The sequence below is a fragment of the Nyctereutes procyonoides genome, unplaced genomic scaffold, assembly GCF_905146905.1.
Source record: "Nyctereutes procyonoides isolate TBG_1078 unplaced genomic scaffold, NYPRO_anot_genome, whole genome shotgun sequence".
NCBI classification, from domain to species: domain Eukaryota; kingdom Metazoa; phylum Chordata; class Mammalia; order Carnivora; family Canidae; genus Nyctereutes; species Nyctereutes procyonoides.
In genome coordinates, this window is record NW_026575043.1 from 54,104,336 (window position 1) to 54,122,265 (window position 17,930).

The following is a 17,930-nucleotide window of genomic DNA, read 5'->3' on the forward strand; positions in this document are numbered from 1 at the left end:
GAAACAAAAGAATTTCCCCAGAAAGGAACATTAAGCTTGCAGAATAAAACCTCTAACCACTGTAGAGCTCTGCCCACAGGAAGGCACCAGCGCTTCTGTTAAGCAACTGGGAGCTCAGGCCTATGTGGAAAATCCTAGCTCCAGCTCAGGCCTGCCGTCCCAGAGCATTCTGAAGCACAAGGCCGGAGCCTTGATTGGGGGCTCAGCCACCAAGAGGAAGATGTCAGCTAGAGATCACCAGCAAGAATTATTATTCTAGACACAGCTTTGGGGTGCAGTTAAAGTCTTGTTTCCATAAAACTAACCGTCTCAAAGTAGAATTTATAGCTCCCCTGAGCAGGACGTAATCACTTTAAAGAAATCAAACCGGACTGTGGGTTTGAAGACAGGCATTAGCTCCTCCTAGAGACACGTCGGTTGGCAGAGCTGCTGGCAGAATCCAGGACATCTGTGTAGCTGTCAGGGAAATGACTGCAGCGCCCATGCAAGCTGAAAACAGCTTCAGACCACGACAGAGAGACGCTTGCGTAACAGAAGGAGGATGGGCTTGAAAAACAAAAATCAAATTACTAAGGAAAACAAGTTTAAAGCACTGGGAAAAAATAACCCCAGTTAATATGATGTGTAGGGTTTGTATGAGTGTGTGTTGTGGGTTTTGTTTTTTTTTTTAAGTCAGAACAGGAGGTTCAAAGCTAAAATTTTTCTGAAATTCATTAACTACCATGCTGAATTAGATTCTCTTGCGCAAGTATGTAGAAGGGTCTTGAAGACTAAAATGTGCATTTACACCCTCAAGCAGGGTCTCCACATGAAAAGTACACAGGAGTAAAGAGGAATATATCAAAGCAAAGCCTGGAATATTCCTCCATACTTTGTAAGCATCAGAAAGCTGTTCCCTATTGAATACATACAGTCTGAATCCAATACATCTCTCTCTCTCTCTACTAAAAAGAACTTATATTCAACACCCAATGCAAATACATCCTTTGTGTCTACTTGTGAGCCAGGCTCTCCTGTAGTCTCTCCTGGGGGATACAGGAAACAACACAGGACTATTTGTTCTTCTGGGGCCCACAGACTGCTTTGGGTTCTTTTCAAAGATAATATGCAAATGGCAGACTTATAATAGCAGAATCAAAGTATATCTCTTTATTTGTTCACCATTAGTTTAATTCGAGCAAAACCTCTCATTATTCCAACAGACCTAATGTCTTCTGCTTCTGTGAGTTCATGGTACGAGACAAGCATGAAAACAATAGCCACATGGAGTGCCTGAAAACTCCAAGAAGAGCAAGGATTATAAAGTAAAGGGCTGCTACCTAGGTGCGCCTGTAATAAGAACCAATCCATGGGATGCCTGGGTGGTCAGCAGTTGAGCCTCTGCCTTCGGCCCAGGGCGTGATCCTAGAGTTCCAGAATCAAGTCCCAGACCGGGCTCCCTGCATGGAGCCTGCTTCTCCCTCTGCCTGTGTCTCTGACTCTCTCTCTCTCTGTCTCTCATGAATAAATAAATAAAATCTAAAAAAAAAAAAAAAAAACAAACAAAAAAAAAACAATCCAGGTATGCAGACAGGGATCAGGGAAGGTTTCCCTGAGAAAATGACCCTGAAGCTGGGAACTGAGGAGTGTTAACAAGGTGAAGTGACAAAGGAACATTATCCTAGTATAATCCCACCCATAACATCGTATGAACAATCATATTCCCATCAGATGTCTATCAGGCAGTTAGACATCCAACTTTAACATTGTTCTTTCTGCCTTGAATGTTCTTTCTGAAGTTATCTCCATGGCTTGCTCTCTTATCTCCTTCGAAGTTCTGTTCAAATATCACTATATCAGAGAGACAGACTTGTGTAAAATGGTAATGCTCCCATTAGCACACCCTTCCTATCTGGCCCTATTTTATTGTCTCCATAGCATACATGACCTATATATCACCATCTCACATAACATTCACTTATTTGTTTACTCTCTGTCTCTTCCAGTTGACTACAAAGCTCCAGAAGGATAATAACTTCAATTTGCTTCCTGGTACATCCCCAGGCCCTAGAAGAGAACCCAGCATAGAGTCTGTGCTTAATAACTATTTGGTGAATGAATGAATGAATCACGCCACTACCAATGTCTACTGTTGGGGAAAATATTTGGGGGACATCTGTCTAACTCCCTAGAACACTCATCTCTAACAACTGTTTTTCCTTACAGACTTAGTTGTTCTAAGTGATCATGTCCTGGGTACCACTCCTTGGACCAGATATGGATGGCAACTGAGCCAATGAGAATCCTAGACTTTGGTACAAAGACTAAAGTTGCTGGTTTCAACCTGTAAGGGACCAGAAGTACGGTTTGTAAGTCAAGAACCTGAGGAATCTATGGAAGGAAACAAAGGATGAAGCAGGTATCTAGAGAGCAGGGATACTGGATACAGAGAGGGCAGCCAGATGGAGCAGGAGGGTGAAAGAAGGAGTGGCAGCTGAAGTTCTGTCAGCAGCAAGACTTCCACCCTGCACTTGGGTCTTGCAGTCAGATGTCCAGGTTCAGCCCAGTGTACCCTGGCAGCTCAGGCCCAGAGGACTCCAAAGGGAAGAACGGGTGGAGAGAGAGTACACATACCCTATAAACGTGGCCATACAATACAGATCTCACCAAGATGCACAAAGGCTGAGTTCTGGTTTCAGGTAAAGCACATTGCAGGCACAAAATTCTAAGATCATAACCTGCCTTTTCATTTATGTAGTGAGTGTCTCGTTTTAGCAGAACTTTGCTCCATTACAACAAATCTAGAACTATTAGCTGCCTCTTCACATTCATAAGCAGAGAGATGCAGGAGATACAAGATGTGTACACAGAGCAAAAATGGGCAGTCTCTAGGAACAAAATCAGACTTGGGGTTACAACGTTTCGTCCTACAACAAACCCTAGAAGAAGATCAACAACCTGAATTTATTTATTATTTTTTTTAGATTTTATTTATTAATTTATTCATGAGAGACACACAGAGAGAGGTAGAGACACAGTCAGAGGGAGAAGCAGGCTTCCCACGGGGAGCCCCATGCGGGACTCAATCCCAGAACTCCAGGATCATGCCCTGAGCTGAAGTCAGACGCTCGACCACTGAGTGACCCAGGTATCCCCTGAATTTCTTTTAGAAGCAAAGAAGAAAAGACCTAACCCAAAGAGCTTCATAAGAAGCTTGTATTTACATCCTTTGTATTTAAGGATGTATAAAATGCAGAAATAATCTCTAAGTGTCCTCTGGGGTAACATATCTGAAAGGACACATAGAGTTTTACAGATAACAGAGTTGGCCATAGAAACAAACAAAACACAGCTGTCGGAGTTAAATTACAAGAAGCATTGCAATTTAGAGTTCTGGTTCACTTTTAAAGAGCATGAGAACACACAGTAAGAAGAAACTGATCCCAAATGTATCACCTCCCAGGAAACAACTGAAATAATTGCTAAAATAATAATGCCTTGCTGTTGGGATCAAACTTCAGTTTCACAGGATTTAGAATATGAGTCTCTGCTTCCACATATCTCATTTTTTCTTTCATGGTTTGATTCTGTTCTTAGCCATCCTCCCTTCACCCCAACCTTAAAGGGCATTTTTTAAGAATTAACTGGATTTGAGGGACGCCGAGACCATCAGTGGTTGAGCATCTGCCTTCGGCTCAGGGCATGATCCTGGTCCGGAGGTCAAGTCCCGCATGGGGCTCCCTGCAAGGAGCCTGCTTTTCTCTCTGTCTGTGTCTCTACCTCTTTTTCTGTGTCTCTCATGAATAAATAAATCTTTTTTTAATTAATTAACTAATTAATTAACTGGATTTGAGAAGCGGGTACCTAAGAGACCCAGACAGCAGACTATCAGCTATTATCTACCTTTGGTTATCAGATTTAACACTCTGATGTAGTGAATGATGCTTTATCACATCAGACTGATCTCTACAGAGAAGACATGATCTTGTTTTTTCCACTTCCCCGAAAAGCCAACTCAATCCCCCTCACCTTTTTTGTTAATAATGTATAAAAGATGACCTGAATTTGAAATGCACAGAGTGAAACCAATAGGCCAGCATTTACAATCAACCTTCTTTTTCCAAGGCCAGAAAAGTAAGGCTAGGAGTTCAAAGCTCATATCTTGACCCCACCAAGATCTCGAAAAACACCCCTGCCACCACAAGCTCTCTGGGAAGGTCTGACTTTTCCCCTAAGCATTGCCTAAGTGAACTTAGTGTTCAAATATCCACCACTACGACAGACACCCACCTCACTGTTGTCATTTTTTTTGAAAGTTCAAAGTCACTGTAAAGGTAGTGTGTGTATGAATGATCACCTGAGCTACCATTTTAAAACAATGTGTCAGATGAACATGGATCTAGTCTGAAAATAGCTCACTACGTCTTATCTTTACCAAGAAAGTTCAACATCTTTTAATTTTCTTTTTAAAGATTGTATTTATTTGAGAGAGAGAGAGAGAGAGAGAGAGAGAAATCATGAGCAGGGGCAGAGGGAGAGCAAGAAACAGGCTCCCCACTGTGCAGGGAGCTCGACTCGGGACTCGATCCTGGGACTCCAGGATCATGCCCTGGGCCAAAGACAGGCACTCAACTGCTGAGCTACCCAGGTGTCCTGAATAAATAAAATCTTTTAAAAAACAATAACAATAATTAATAATAATAATAAAAAGATGAGTGACAACTATTGTGTTTTTTAACATGGAACATTAAAAATGTTACTATTAGGGTGCCTGGGTGGCTCAGTAGGTTAAGCTCTGCCTTCTGCTTAAGTCATGATCCCAAGGTCCTGAGCCCCATGTTGGGCTCTCTGCTCAAGGGGAGCCTGCTTCTCCTCTTTGTTGTTGCTGTTGTTGGAGAAAGCAGGGCTTTTGTCCTGAAAGTTCCTTATGGTTTGGATTTTGCTGAGTTGTGATTACTAAAAACAGTTTAATATTTTTTTTCAAAAATATATATATATTTTTTCTACCCCCAAAAGGTGATGATATTAAGAGGCAGGGTATCCTTCTAAAAGAAAGAGACCCCACAGGGGCACCTGGGTGGCTCAGTCAGGTGAGCGTCTGATTCTTGACTTCAGCTCAGATCATGTCTCAGGGTCATAGGATCAAGCCCTGTGTCAGGCTCCATGCTCAGTGTGGAGCCTGCTTGGGATTCTCTCTCCTCCCCCACTGCCCCTCCCTACTGCCCTCCCTACCCCTGCTCACATGCATGTACACACACTTTCTCTAAAAAAGAGAGAGAGAGATACCCCACAGAGCTCCCTCATCCCTTCTGCTATCTAAGCATACAAGAGTCTACAACCCAGAAGAGGGCCCTCACCTGACCATGCTAGCACCCTGATCTCAGACTTCCAGAACTATGAAAAATACATTTCTGTCTATAAACTATCCAGCCTGTGATATTTTGCTACTGAAGACCGAGTGGACTAAGATGAGGGAGAGGAAGAAGAAAGAGGGGAGGAAAGGATGGAAGGGAGCCAAAATATTAAGAGACATAAGACTTTTAAAAGAGAGGTATGTGTGAAGCATATCTAAATCATAATCCAACAATTTTTTTTAATTTTTATTTATTTATGATAGTCACACAGAGAGAGAGAGAGAGGCAGAGACATAGGCAGAGGGAGAAGCAGGTTCCATGCACTGGGAGCCCGACGTGGGATTCGATCCCGGGTCTCCAGGATCGCGCCCTGGGCCAAAGGCAGGCGCCAAACTGCTGCGCCACCCAGGGATCCCCCAACAAATTTTTTTAATTATAAAACAAGTGGCATAATTTAGTGATATCTGATGAACTTGTGTTCTTTTCTTCTAGATGTGGAAGAGTATTTTGATTAATTTTTTAAGAATTCCATAAATACTGAAATATTTACAAATAAAGTAATTGGCAAAGTTGATAATGACATATGGGGGTTCTTTATACAAATCTATATAACACATTCAAAGTTTTTTTTTTTCAAAGTTTTTTCTTTTTAAATATTTTTTTTAATTTATTTATTTATGATAGTCACAGAGAGAGAGAGAGAGAGAGGCAGAGACACAGGCAGAGGGAGAAGCAGGCTCCATGCACCGGGAGCCCGATATGGGATTCGATCCCGGGTCTCCAGGATCGCACCCTGAGCCAAAGGCAGGCTCCAAACCGCTGCGCCACCCAGGGATCCCTCAAAGTTTTTCTTAATCAAGTAGGAAGAGGCACTCTCCATTCACACAAACTGCATGTTTGTGCACACATGCACACATGTCAATCAGGAAAATGTGAACAGTGAATGACACCCATTTAACATTGTTATTATTAATAGTTCTACATGTGAGAATGATATTCTGGTTTAAATCTTTTGAAATGAAATAGTTATACATGAAAAAACACCTGGGATTTGCTTCAAGATAAGACAAGGCTGGGGGCACCTGGGTGGCTCAGGCAGTTGAGCATTCAGCCTCTGGTTTTGGCTCAGGTCATGATCTCAGGGTTGTGGAATCCAGCCCTGGGTCAGAATCCACGCTCAGCATGGAATCTACTTGAGATTCTCTCTCTCCTTTTACATCTCCTCCCCACTCTCACTCACTCACTCTCTCTAAAAATGAATATATAAAATCTTAAAAAAAAAAAAAAAAAAAGATAAGCCAAGGCTAGGGGAATCACTGGGGAGTAGCTAAAAAAGACTGGCCCTATATCAACAATTGTTAATGTTTGGTGATAGACACATTGCTGTGATTATGCTCTTCTCTCTGCTTTTGTATATATTTGATATTTTACATAGCAAAAAGTTTTGAAAAATAGGTTCTTCTTTCAAATTTTAATGCAAGGGCAGCCCCGGTGGCGCAGCGGTTTAGCGCTGCCTGCAGCCCAGGGTGTGATCCTGGAGACTCAGGATCCAGTCTCACGTCAGGCTCTCTGTGTGGTGACTGCTTCTCCCTCTGCCTGTGTCTCTGCCTCTCTCTCTCTCTCTCTCTCTCTCTCTCTCTGTGTCTATGAATAAATAAAATAAAATATTAAAAAAAAACAAATTTTAATGCAAGGTTTGTAAAATGTCTATTTCATGAGGCTTTATACATGAAATGAATGAAATAAAGTGAAAGTAATTAAATGAATAGAAATGCTGCCCTTTATTTTTTCTGCTGGTGGGACAGAATGAAGGGAGCAGTGAGCTTGAGGTTTAAAAATTCTGACTCATTATGTTGATCATCACTTTCTTCCCTCTCTCAACTAGAAGCTCCTTAAAGACAGAAACCCTGTCCATCCTGTTCACCATGATGTCCTCAGCGATTAACGTAATACCTCGTATGAACGAATAAACCTGAGCTCAGCTTCTTGTGGAGCAAGGACTGTAACTGTTCTATTCTGCACTCAACCTAAGTGCTATAGCACAATCAATATTTGTGGTATAGAGATTGGAGGATTTACTCAACCTCCCCAAGACTCAGGCTGCCCCCCTCCATAAAATGGAAATAACGTTTATCTCAACAAGTTTATTGGAAGTACTGTGGTTTCAAGGAATTCATGTGGCCATTCATTCATTTCACAAATATTCATGAATTCTAAAGTCCTACAGAAAGTATGGAATAGTCAATCATTCCCATAAACAGAATAGTAATAATAAAACAATACAACGTTACCTTAATGTAAATATCCATCCATGGCTCCATTCATGGAGTTTCTACTGTGTATTAGGTACTGTGCCACATGCTAGGGGTAACTATTAAGGTAAGTATGGTACAATTCTTGTTTTTGAGGAGGTTTCCAATCAAATGGATAAGAAGAGAGAACGACATTACGATATGAACTGGTAAGTAACATACCAGAGGGAAACAGGAACACAGCACATTCCCTCTGGAGACATTCTCCTACCCAAGTTGGTTTCAGGAAAGAAATCAGTTCACTTAACTTCCCAAAGTTATAAATGTCAACTCCCAAATTAAAACCACCATGAGGTATTTCATTTTTATTTATTCACTGCAAGAAGGCTATAGATTCTTTCTAAAGAAGCCAGCCAATGCTGGAAATCTTCCAAAGGAATTAGATCCTTTTGTTTTTCTGGTTTTTTGCCAGCAGTCCAAACCAAAAGAGCCAAATGGAGCTATTGGCTCATCCATTTAATATTAACTGCCAACTCCCTTCTCCCAGAACACAATGCCCTTCTATTTCAAAGAAGCCCCCTCAGCAACTTGTGTCATGTCAATCAATGGCTGAATTAAGAAAGAATACAGATTCAAGTCTTTTATCCAATTCCAAATACAGGGCCAACTTTTCTCTCATTAAAAATAGTATTTAATAAGTTAAAAAAAATTTTTTTGATAACTTACCTCAAATTCTTCCCAAAAGCCTTGTTTGACTTTATCTGTGGTCTCAGCTAATTTGCTTAGTTCTCGAACCCGGCTTTCTATTTCAGCTGCATTGATACGTGTTGTGTTGAGGGGCTAATCAAATTCAGCAGTTGGTGTGAAATGAAGAAAATATTACCAAAAAAAAAAGTGTTAATGCAAAAAAAAAATTCCATGTTTATATTCATAAGGCAAGAGTAAGAAATTCAAAGGACATGGTAATTCACAATCAAAGTTTTCCAATACACTTTCACTTTCTTTTCTATTTTGTGAGGAAATCTTTCTTCAATCTCCACACATACTTTACTCCAGTAACATAAATTCAAACCTATTTTTCTTTATAAATAGATCACAACATTACTTAGAGAGATGGTATAATCTGCCACTAGGTAAACTCTGAAATAGCAATAGCTCCAAAGTGAGTAAGGTAACCCAAAGTAACCAAAGGTAAATCTAGAATAAAAAATTGGTAAAAGCTTGCTTTAAAAACTCTAGGAGAAAAAAAAAAAAACAAAAAAATAAAAACTCTAGGAGGGGAACACCTGGGTGGCTTAGTGGTTTTGGTTCAGGTTGTGATCCCTGGTCCAGGATCAAGTCCCACATTGGGTTCCCTGCATGGAGCCTGCATCTCCCCCTGCCTGTCTCTGCTTTTCTCTCTCTCTCTCTGCATCTCACTCTGCCTGTCTCTGCCTTTCTCTCTCTCTCTCTCTCTCTCTCTCTCTCTCTGTCTCTCATGAATAAATAAATAAAATCTTAAAAAAAAAAAAAAACCTCTAGGAGGCCTTTTAGAGATACACATGAAGACAATCCTGGAAATGATGCAAGATCTGGAATTTGTTTCCAAACACTGAAGGTGGAGAACAGTGAGTGCAGTAACAATGAAACAAGACTTGGTAAATTGATCAGTGTGTGTGTAAGTTCATGACACTATTCTACTACTCTATATTTGAAATATTCCATCAGGAGTTTTTTAACTCTATAAGGAGATAAGAGTTTTAGCTCACCTGCTTAAGTTGTAGTACTGTGCCCAAAGTTTCCACCATGGGATTCTTCTTATAATGCTCCACAAGATCTGTCAAAGAGTCAAACCGTTCTCCTCCACCAACATCATATTTCAGTTCCTTTCAAGACCAAAAAAAAACAAAAAGTCCTGCTTTTTATCTTTATGTTAAATTACTGTTTTTCCCAACTGAAGTATACAGACTGACTCTCACCCAAAGATCAAACAGCTATAGTAGTACAAAGAGAAGGAAATGAGGACAATGGAAGGGCAAAGGCTGACCCAATGTGAAAGAGCTGACTGCGAAGTGTGAGATGCTCTAAGTATCTCTCAGCAACTCGAGTACAAAAAATTGTCCCCTTCATAAATTCACTAAGTAGTTAAAGAAATGAAAAACAGTATTCTTTACTATTTACTTACATTCTAGGCTAAGCAACTATACGGCAGGCTGCTGAAGAGAAGATAAGTAACAACTTCTCTCTGAAGCACAACAAATTCCAAGGCTGGGTAGGCAGCACTGAAGGCAAAATATACATGTCTCTACTTTCCTCTTGTAATGAAAATTTAAAAGGGAAATTATAAACAGACACTAGGTAACTTTTTTCTAATAAAAAGATCAAAATAGGATATTTAAAGGAAACAACAGGAAAGGATGTTATTATTATTATTATTACTAAGAAAATAGAATACCGTAGAAATGATATATGAAGATATTCAGGTACAATCTTTTATTTAAAAATAAAACTGATCGGGATCCCTGAGTGGCTCAGTGGTTTAGCACCTGCCTTTGGTCCAGGGCGCGATCCTGGAGTCCCGGGATTGAGTTCCACGTCAGGATCCCAGCATGGAGCCTGCTTCTTCCTCTGCCTGTGTCTCTGCCTCTCTCTCTCTCTCTATCTTTATCATGAATAAATAAAATCTTTAAAAAAATAAAAATAAAAATAAAACTGTGATGGGAGTGTGGGGAAGAAGTATTTTCAGAATGACAAAGGACTTCTGAAAATCCATTCTTCCATAAAAGCAACAAAAACACTAATAAAAACTGTCATCAGAGGTGCCTGGATGGCTTGGTCAGTTAAGCATCTACCTTCAGCTCAGGTCATGAGCCCTGCAAGAGAGCTTCTCTCTCTACTCCTCCCTCCTCTTTGTGATCTGTCTCTCTCTCATGCTTTCCCTCTCTCAAATAAATAACTAAAATCTTAAAAAAAAAAAAAAAAAAAGCTCTCATAATATTTCTCAGAACCCTCGAAATTAACCAAGAACTTGCAACAGTCCAAGAAACATTTATTCAAGAAAAATGACTAAGGAGCAAACCACAGCATTTTAACTTGCCCTATATTCCCATGTATCTCTCTTCAGCTCTTCTATAGCCTTGAAAACAAACAGCCTCATAACCACAGTAGCTATGAAAGCCAGCAACCTAGCACAGCTACAGAGGACAAAATGAATTTAGAGCTCTCTCATGGGACCTATCCCCAGAGAATAATCCCTCCAGGCAAACCTTGTTTCACTGCACTTTGCTTTATTGCGCTTTGCTGATATGTATTTTTTACAAATTAAAGGTTTGTGGTAACCCTCCATCAAGCAAGTCTATTGGTACCATATTTCCAACAGTATTTGCTCACTTTATGTCTCTGTGTCATATTTTGGTAATTCTTTCAGTATTTCAAACTTTTTCATTATTATTATATTTGTTATGGTGATCCATAATCAGTGATTATAACTCACTGAAAGCTCATATGATGGTTAGCACTTTTTAGCAATCAAGTATTTTTTAATGTTGTCCCCCAAAAAAGTACGTCTATTTTTTCAGACATAATGCTACTGCACACTTAATAAACTACAGTATAGTATAGCATAAATGTAACTTTTATATGCATTGGGAAACCAAAAAATTCATTTGACTTGCTTTATTGCCATATTAATTTTATTATAGTAGTCTAGAATTAAATCCATAATATCTCTGAGATACACCTGTATTTGGCCTGGTTAGCAGCTCCCTTAAAAAGTCCTGTTTTCAGAGCCTGTGTTTATTTGACCTGACTTAGAGCTCACTTAGTCCTGTCTTCAGGGGATCTGCTAAAAATAATCAACAGCAACTGTTTAGTATCACAATAGCCTGCAGCGGGGAATACCAGTTAAGGCAAATAAGAGACTGACCAAAAGGAAAGAAGGAAAATCTAGGCAATGTCTACAGAGGGCTTGGAAAACTTCTAACATAGAGAGGCAAACCAAAACACAGATTGTTAATTATAGAGAACTATTGGTTACTAGAGGGGAGGCAGGTGGGAGGATGGGGGAAATAGGTAATGGGAATTAAGGAGTGTACTTATTGTGAGAAGTACCAGCCTTTGTACGGAAATGCTGAATCACTATATTGTACACCTGAAACTATTATACTGTATGTTAACTAACTGGAATTTAAATTAAAAGTAAAAGAAAAAAAAAACTAACATATTCTCAAGAAGCTAGAAGGCTATGTGTATGTGCAAGGCCATGTGAAGTCCAGGGAAGATCCAAGAAAACCCTAATCTTCACCTCTAGCTCATCCTGAAGTTCTGTGCAAACAGAAGGTGAAGGCTAAGACAGTGTTATAATCTGCCAGAGCAATGAAACCGTGCCCCAATACACACACACGCGCGCGCGCACACAGCCCCCTTGGCAAAGGCTGGGAGACCTAATGATTCATGGCACTTAAGGAAATCTCAGTCCAATCATTAACTGACCACTAAGCTAACCAAGCAAAGACTTCAGTGGCTCCTCATGGCAAAGAATAAAGGAAAGTCACGAAACACAGAAAGAGCAACAATAACTACAGCAACAATAAAAAGTAGCAAAAACAAACCCTGGAAAAGATGTCATCTAATTTCCAGAATCACCATATTACTTAAAATGTCTTGTTTCCAACAAAAAAATTAGGAAACATGCAAAGCAACAGGAAAGTATGGACCAAACATGGGGGGTCAGGGGGAGTACTCAATAAACACTATCCTTGAGAAAGCCCAGATAAAGAATTGAAATCAACTAGTATAAATATGTTAAAAGAACTAAAGGAAACTGTACTTTATAAATTAAAATATGAGGATGTTGTCTCACCAAATAGAGGGTATCATAAACATCTATACACAAATGTTTATGTGTACATAAACAGCACTATTCATAATAGCCAAATGCCCATCAATTCTTTTAATGAATGAACAAAATGTACTCCAGCCACACAATGGAATATTTGACAATAAAGAGTTTGTTGGCATACACCACAATATGGATAAACCTTGTATGTAAAGTAAAAGAAACCAATGTAAAAGCCACATTTTATAGAATTCCATCTATATGAAACATCCAAAACAGGCAAATCCATAAAAATAAAAAAAGATTAGTGGATATCAAGAGCTGGAAGGAGGAGAAATAATGAGGTAATGAACACAGGGTTTCTTTTTGGGGTGATGAAAATGTTCTGGAATTAGGGTCAGTGGTTGCATAATATGTGCACATACCAAAAATCACTAAACTGTCCAATTTAAAAGGGTGAATTGTATAGTGTGGAATCGTACCTCAATAAAGTTGGGTTTTTAAAATATATATGTGATTTAAAAACAATCAATAAGTCAATAAGTGAATTGACTTATTTTTTAAGGAAACTATGTCAAAACAAAGTTTGACATAGTTGACGAAGAATCAACCTCCTTAGTCCTATTACCATATTAAAAACAATAAATAGGGCAGCCCGGGTGGCTCAGCGGTTTAGCGCCGCCTTCAGCCCAGGGTGTGATCCTGGAGTCCCAGGATCGAGTCCCACGTGCGGCTCCCTGTATGGAGCCTGCTTCTCCCTCTGCCTGTGTCTCTGCCTCTCTCTCTCTCTGTGTCTCTCATGAATAAATAAATAAAATCTAAATAAATAGATAGATAGATAGATAGATAGATAGATAGATAGAAAGATAGATAGATAGTGGGATCCCTGGGTGGCTCAGCAGTTTGAGCGTCTGCCTTCAGCTCAGGGCGTGATCCGGAGTCCGAGGATCGAGTCCCGCATCGGGCTCCCTGCAAGGAGCCTGCTTCTCCCTCTGTCTGTGTCTCTGCCTCTCTCTCTCTCTCTCTCTGTGTCTCTCATGAATAAATAAATAAAATCTTAAAAAAAAAAAAAAAACAATAAATAGTGAGTTCAGGGGCACCTGGCTGTTTCAGTCAGTGGAGCTTCACCTCAGGGTTGTAAGTCTGAGCCCCATGTTATGTGTAAAGATTACTTAAAAATAAAATCAAGAAAGAAGGGAGAGAGGGAGGGAGAAAGAAAAGGAGGGAGAAAAGAAGGAAGGAAAGACAGGAGGAAGGAGGGAAGGAATAAAGGAAGGGGAAAGGAAGGAAAGAGAGAGAGAGGGAAGAGAGAGAGAGAAAGAAAGAAGGAGTTCAATTTTCCCAGAATTAATGCAGGAACTCTGGACTATGAATGCAGTCATAGGCCACGCTGTGAGAATCGGAGAAGCTGAGGCCATCACTTCCGAAACATGGCAAATGAGGCTGACTTCAGCAAAAACAGATTAGCCAGTACAGGGCAAAAGGTGATACACTGAGGCATAACTTAATCTGCCAGCGAGAGACTGGAAATAATTTAATAAAGTTCTGAAACGATGAAACAATTATAATAAATAATGTTCTAAAAGCATATACGCCTATGATTGGAGGAGCCAGGAGATTCTGACCAGAAGTGATGTCCGTCTTCCTCCAGCAGAAGAATCACCCAAAGACGACATTCTGCCAGACCAGTAGTTCAAGTGGGACCTTACCTGACAACGGATCATGACATGGGTCACTTTAGACTTGCCATCATTGCTCTCCCCTTTGTCATCACCAGTGCGGACAGAGAGAACAAAATCTCCAGGGTGGCTCTGGCTCTCTCGTACCAGGAAGCTACCATGTTTTCCTTTCTCAGTTAGTAATTTCTCTGCTTCTTTCCCAGACAGGTGTCCATGAAACCACCTAAAATGAAATGTTGATTTTAAATGAAAAATCAATAGAGTTCTGCCACAGGTTCATAGTATTCTTTCACAAAACTACTATATAGAGCCATCTCTCCTGAACACAGTTAAAAAACAGACTCATTCCTCTAAGAGACTGGCCAATCCCACATGAGACAACATGCTTCCCAAACAGGCAGGAAAAAAATGAGAAAGATGTTAAGAATAATCATTAAACTTTTTAAATGGGCCCACAGTCATTTGTAAACAAATGCCCTCACTCTTTCCTATTTTCTTTCAAATCTCCCATCTTTTAAAAATACACTTTGCCATTTCTCTATGCCCTACCCTAAAAGGACTATTGAATCACGGTCATTTAAAGAAATTAAAATACTGGCGCCTGGGTGGCTCAGTCAGTTAAACTTCTGCCTTAAGCTTGAGTCATGATCTGGGGGTCCTGAGATCAAGTCCCACATCTGGCTCCCTACTCAGGAGAGGGTCTGCTTCTTCCTCTGCCCCTTACCCCCCACTCCTCACTCGTGCCTTCTCTCAAGTAAATAAATAAAATCGTAAAAAAAAAGAAAGAAAAAGAAAGAAAGAAAGAAAGAAAGAAGAAAGAAAGAAAGAAAGAAAGAAAGAAAGAAAGAAAGAAAGAAAGAAAGAAAGAAAGAAAGAAAGAAAAAGGAAGGAAGGAAGGAAGGAAGGAAGGAAGGAAGGAAGGAAGGAAGAAGAAGAAAGAAAGAAAGAAAGAAAGAAAGAAAGAAAGAAAGAAAGAAAGAAAGAAAGAAGAAAGAGAAAGAAATTAAAATAGGTGGTCATGGTAGAAACAAAAAAATTGGGCAGCCTGGGTGGCTCAGTGGTTTAGTGCTGCCTTGGGCCCAGGGCCTGATCCTGGAGACCCGGGATCGAGTCCCACGTTGGATTCCCTGCATGGAGCCTGCTTCTCCCTCTGCCTGTGTCTCTGCCTCTCTCTCTCTCTCTCTCTCTCTCTCTCTCTCTCTCTCTCTGTCTCATGAATAAATAAATAAAATCTTTAAAAAAAAAATCATTTGAATGTTTGTCCTTGCTTTGGTATGTGAACATTACATTAAAAAATTTTCATTATAAATTAATTTAAGCACTCCAAATTCCTTAATATTTCCAACCAATACTTCAACAGCTTCCAAGTTTGCTGTCAGTATCTTTAGACTGTATGCTGGGTTATCATTTCTAAAGCATATATTTATGGAAAGGCTGAAGGATTTTGCTAAAAAAATGAATTCCCATGCCTCCCAACCAGAAATAGCAATATACTACATTTGAAAGGAGCCCAGCAATCTGCATTTTTACCCAGTACTCGAGAGTCCTGATGCAGGTCACGAGAGGACAGATTCTGAGATATCACTCTAGGATACTATAAAAAAACATTTTAACGGGGCATCTGGCTGGCTCAGTCAGAAGAGCCTGTGACTCTTGACCTTGGGGTCATGAGTTCAAGACCCATGTTGGGGATAGAAATTAAATAAATAAACAAACAAACTTTTTAAAAAACCTTCACAAAGTTATATTAATAATGTGGCTTTTTCCCTCAGGATCTTGATAAGAAAGCAAGCACTAACTATCATGGCAGATAGTGCTAGTGTAGTGGCTCATCACTAGAGGAATATACAGTGAATTGTTTTTCATCCACCCTCAAATGAACAGAGTAAAATTCAGAAATAAACTGAGTTGGCAGACAGCCTTTTGCTTGAAGTTATAGTATAGCTAGAGAAATTATCTGTCTGTAACAGCACTGACATGTAGATGCAAGTTGAAGAGACCTATTTGAAGATACAAAATATACAAACCTAATTAAGTAGACCCTGAGTTTGTACTGAGTCAGAGAGGAGAGTGGGAATGTAGAAAACCATAAAATCAATAAAAATAAGTCAAGTCTCAGCTTTCATCAGCTTAGTTCCAAATCAAGCGACAGATGATCTCTGAAATAACGTAATTCCCTCTAAGCAAGGTCATTCTCCCACATTTGTGGATATAACAGAACAGAACTGATGAAAAATCTGACCCTCTGCAAGCTCTGACTTTCAGCTTCTGAGCTTAAACTGACATCTGTTGGTGGCATGGCTGAATAGCTGATGGGGAGCTGCTACAGGGAACTGCTGCTTCTTGGGCGCCTCCATTAGCACTTATTTTCCTCTCCTAATTCTTAAAGATTATGGGCTCGAATTCAATAATCTTAAAATTACTGCATGTACCAAGTATATACAGAAATAGTCTGTGACCCCTGCAAAATTAAGCATAAGGAACGTTAATCGAAGCTTTCACCAGAAAAAAGGCACTCTGAAAATAATTTCATCCTATGATTCTTGTTTCAGTAAAACTTAATTAGTTGCAAAGATTGCAGCTTGAGAAACAGGTAAAGCCAAAGCCCCGTAATGCATTCGTAGAACACCTATGGCATGGAAGAGGTGCATTAAACGTCACTGACCTTTCAGAGGTAGGATCTGCACAGTTCAGAGGATATTTAAGCTCAATAACATCTCCATTCTTCTCTTTTAATTGTCCGTGATGTTCCATATAATACTGGACCAACTCAGCCAACGTGGCAAACTTTTCCCCTCCATACAAGTCATAGTAATCACCAGTGTTCTGAATCTTGATGTGGGTGACAGCGCCATTTCTTCTAAAAGAGTCCATTGGGGGGAAACAAAAACTAATAAAGAGCTATACTAGTAAAAATGGATCTCATATTCTATATCAGATTTCACCTAAACATTGAAACATACCCAAGGAGCCAGTTTACAAGTCATCCATTTCAACACAAAGGCTTTGTTGCCTGGCTCCTTTCCCTTGTACAACTTCTATTTTGGAAGTCTGACCGAAATGCATATATTAAGTGGCAATAATTTTTCTCATCAGTAATTAATCGAGACACATAAAGTTAGGGATGCCTGGGTGGCTCAGCGGTTGGGCGTCTGCCTTCGGCTCAGGGCATGATCCTGGAGACCCAGGATGGAGTCTCACATCAGGCTCCCCTCAGGGAGCCTCCTTCTCCCTCTGCCTGTGTCTCTGCCCCTCTCTCTGTGTCTCTCATGAATAAGTAAATAAAATCTTTAAAAAAAAAAAAAAAGACACATAAAGTTAAACATCTATTTTCTAATCCAGTAAAACCACTCATAAGTATTTTGCGCCCCCCCCCAATGAAACTGTATAGCTACCCAAGGACTTGTAGAAGAGTATTATTGCAGCTTTATTTGAGATAGAAAAATCCTGGCAACTCAAACATTTATCACCAAAATGGACAAATAAATAGTTACATATTCAGACCACAGAACACTGCACAGCAATTAAAAAAAAAACACACTGATACATACAACTACATGGATAATCTCAAAAACATTACGTTAAGAGAAAGAAACCAGGGGTGCCTGGCTGGCTCAGGAAGGGGAGCATATGACTCTTGGTCTTTGGGTTGTTGAGTTTCAAGGCCCACACTGGGTATAGAGATTATTTAAAAATAAAACCTTTAAAAAGAGAGAGAGGGCAGCCCAGGTGGCTCAGTGGTTTAGCGCTGCCTTCAGCCCAGAGCCTGATCCTGGAGACCTGGGACTGAGTCCCACATCGGGCTCCCTGAGTGGAGCCTACTTCTCCCTCTGCCTGTGTCTCTGCCCCC

The 17,930-nt window shown here is 40.0% G+C and overlaps 1 protein-coding gene across 1 annotated transcript in view; it reads right to left on the reverse strand.

Moving 5' to 3' along the window:
• Nucleotides 1-17,930, reverse strand: part of PTPN11 (protein tyrosine phosphatase non-receptor type 11) — an 85,956-nt gene that overhangs the window by 41,430 nt on the left and 26,596 nt on the right. The window contains exons 3-6 of the mRNA XM_055322455.1: nucleotides 16,746-16,940; nucleotides 14,111-14,303; nucleotides 9,334-9,450; nucleotides 8,312-8,425 (exon numbers count right to left, since the gene is read on the reverse strand). Of these exons, the coding sequence (XP_055178430.1) occupies nucleotides 8,312-8,425; nucleotides 9,334-9,450; nucleotides 14,111-14,303; nucleotides 16,746-16,940 (619 nt within the window). The remainder of the gene's footprint in view (nucleotides 1-8,311; nucleotides 8,426-9,333; nucleotides 9,451-14,110; nucleotides 14,304-16,745; nucleotides 16,941-17,930) is intronic.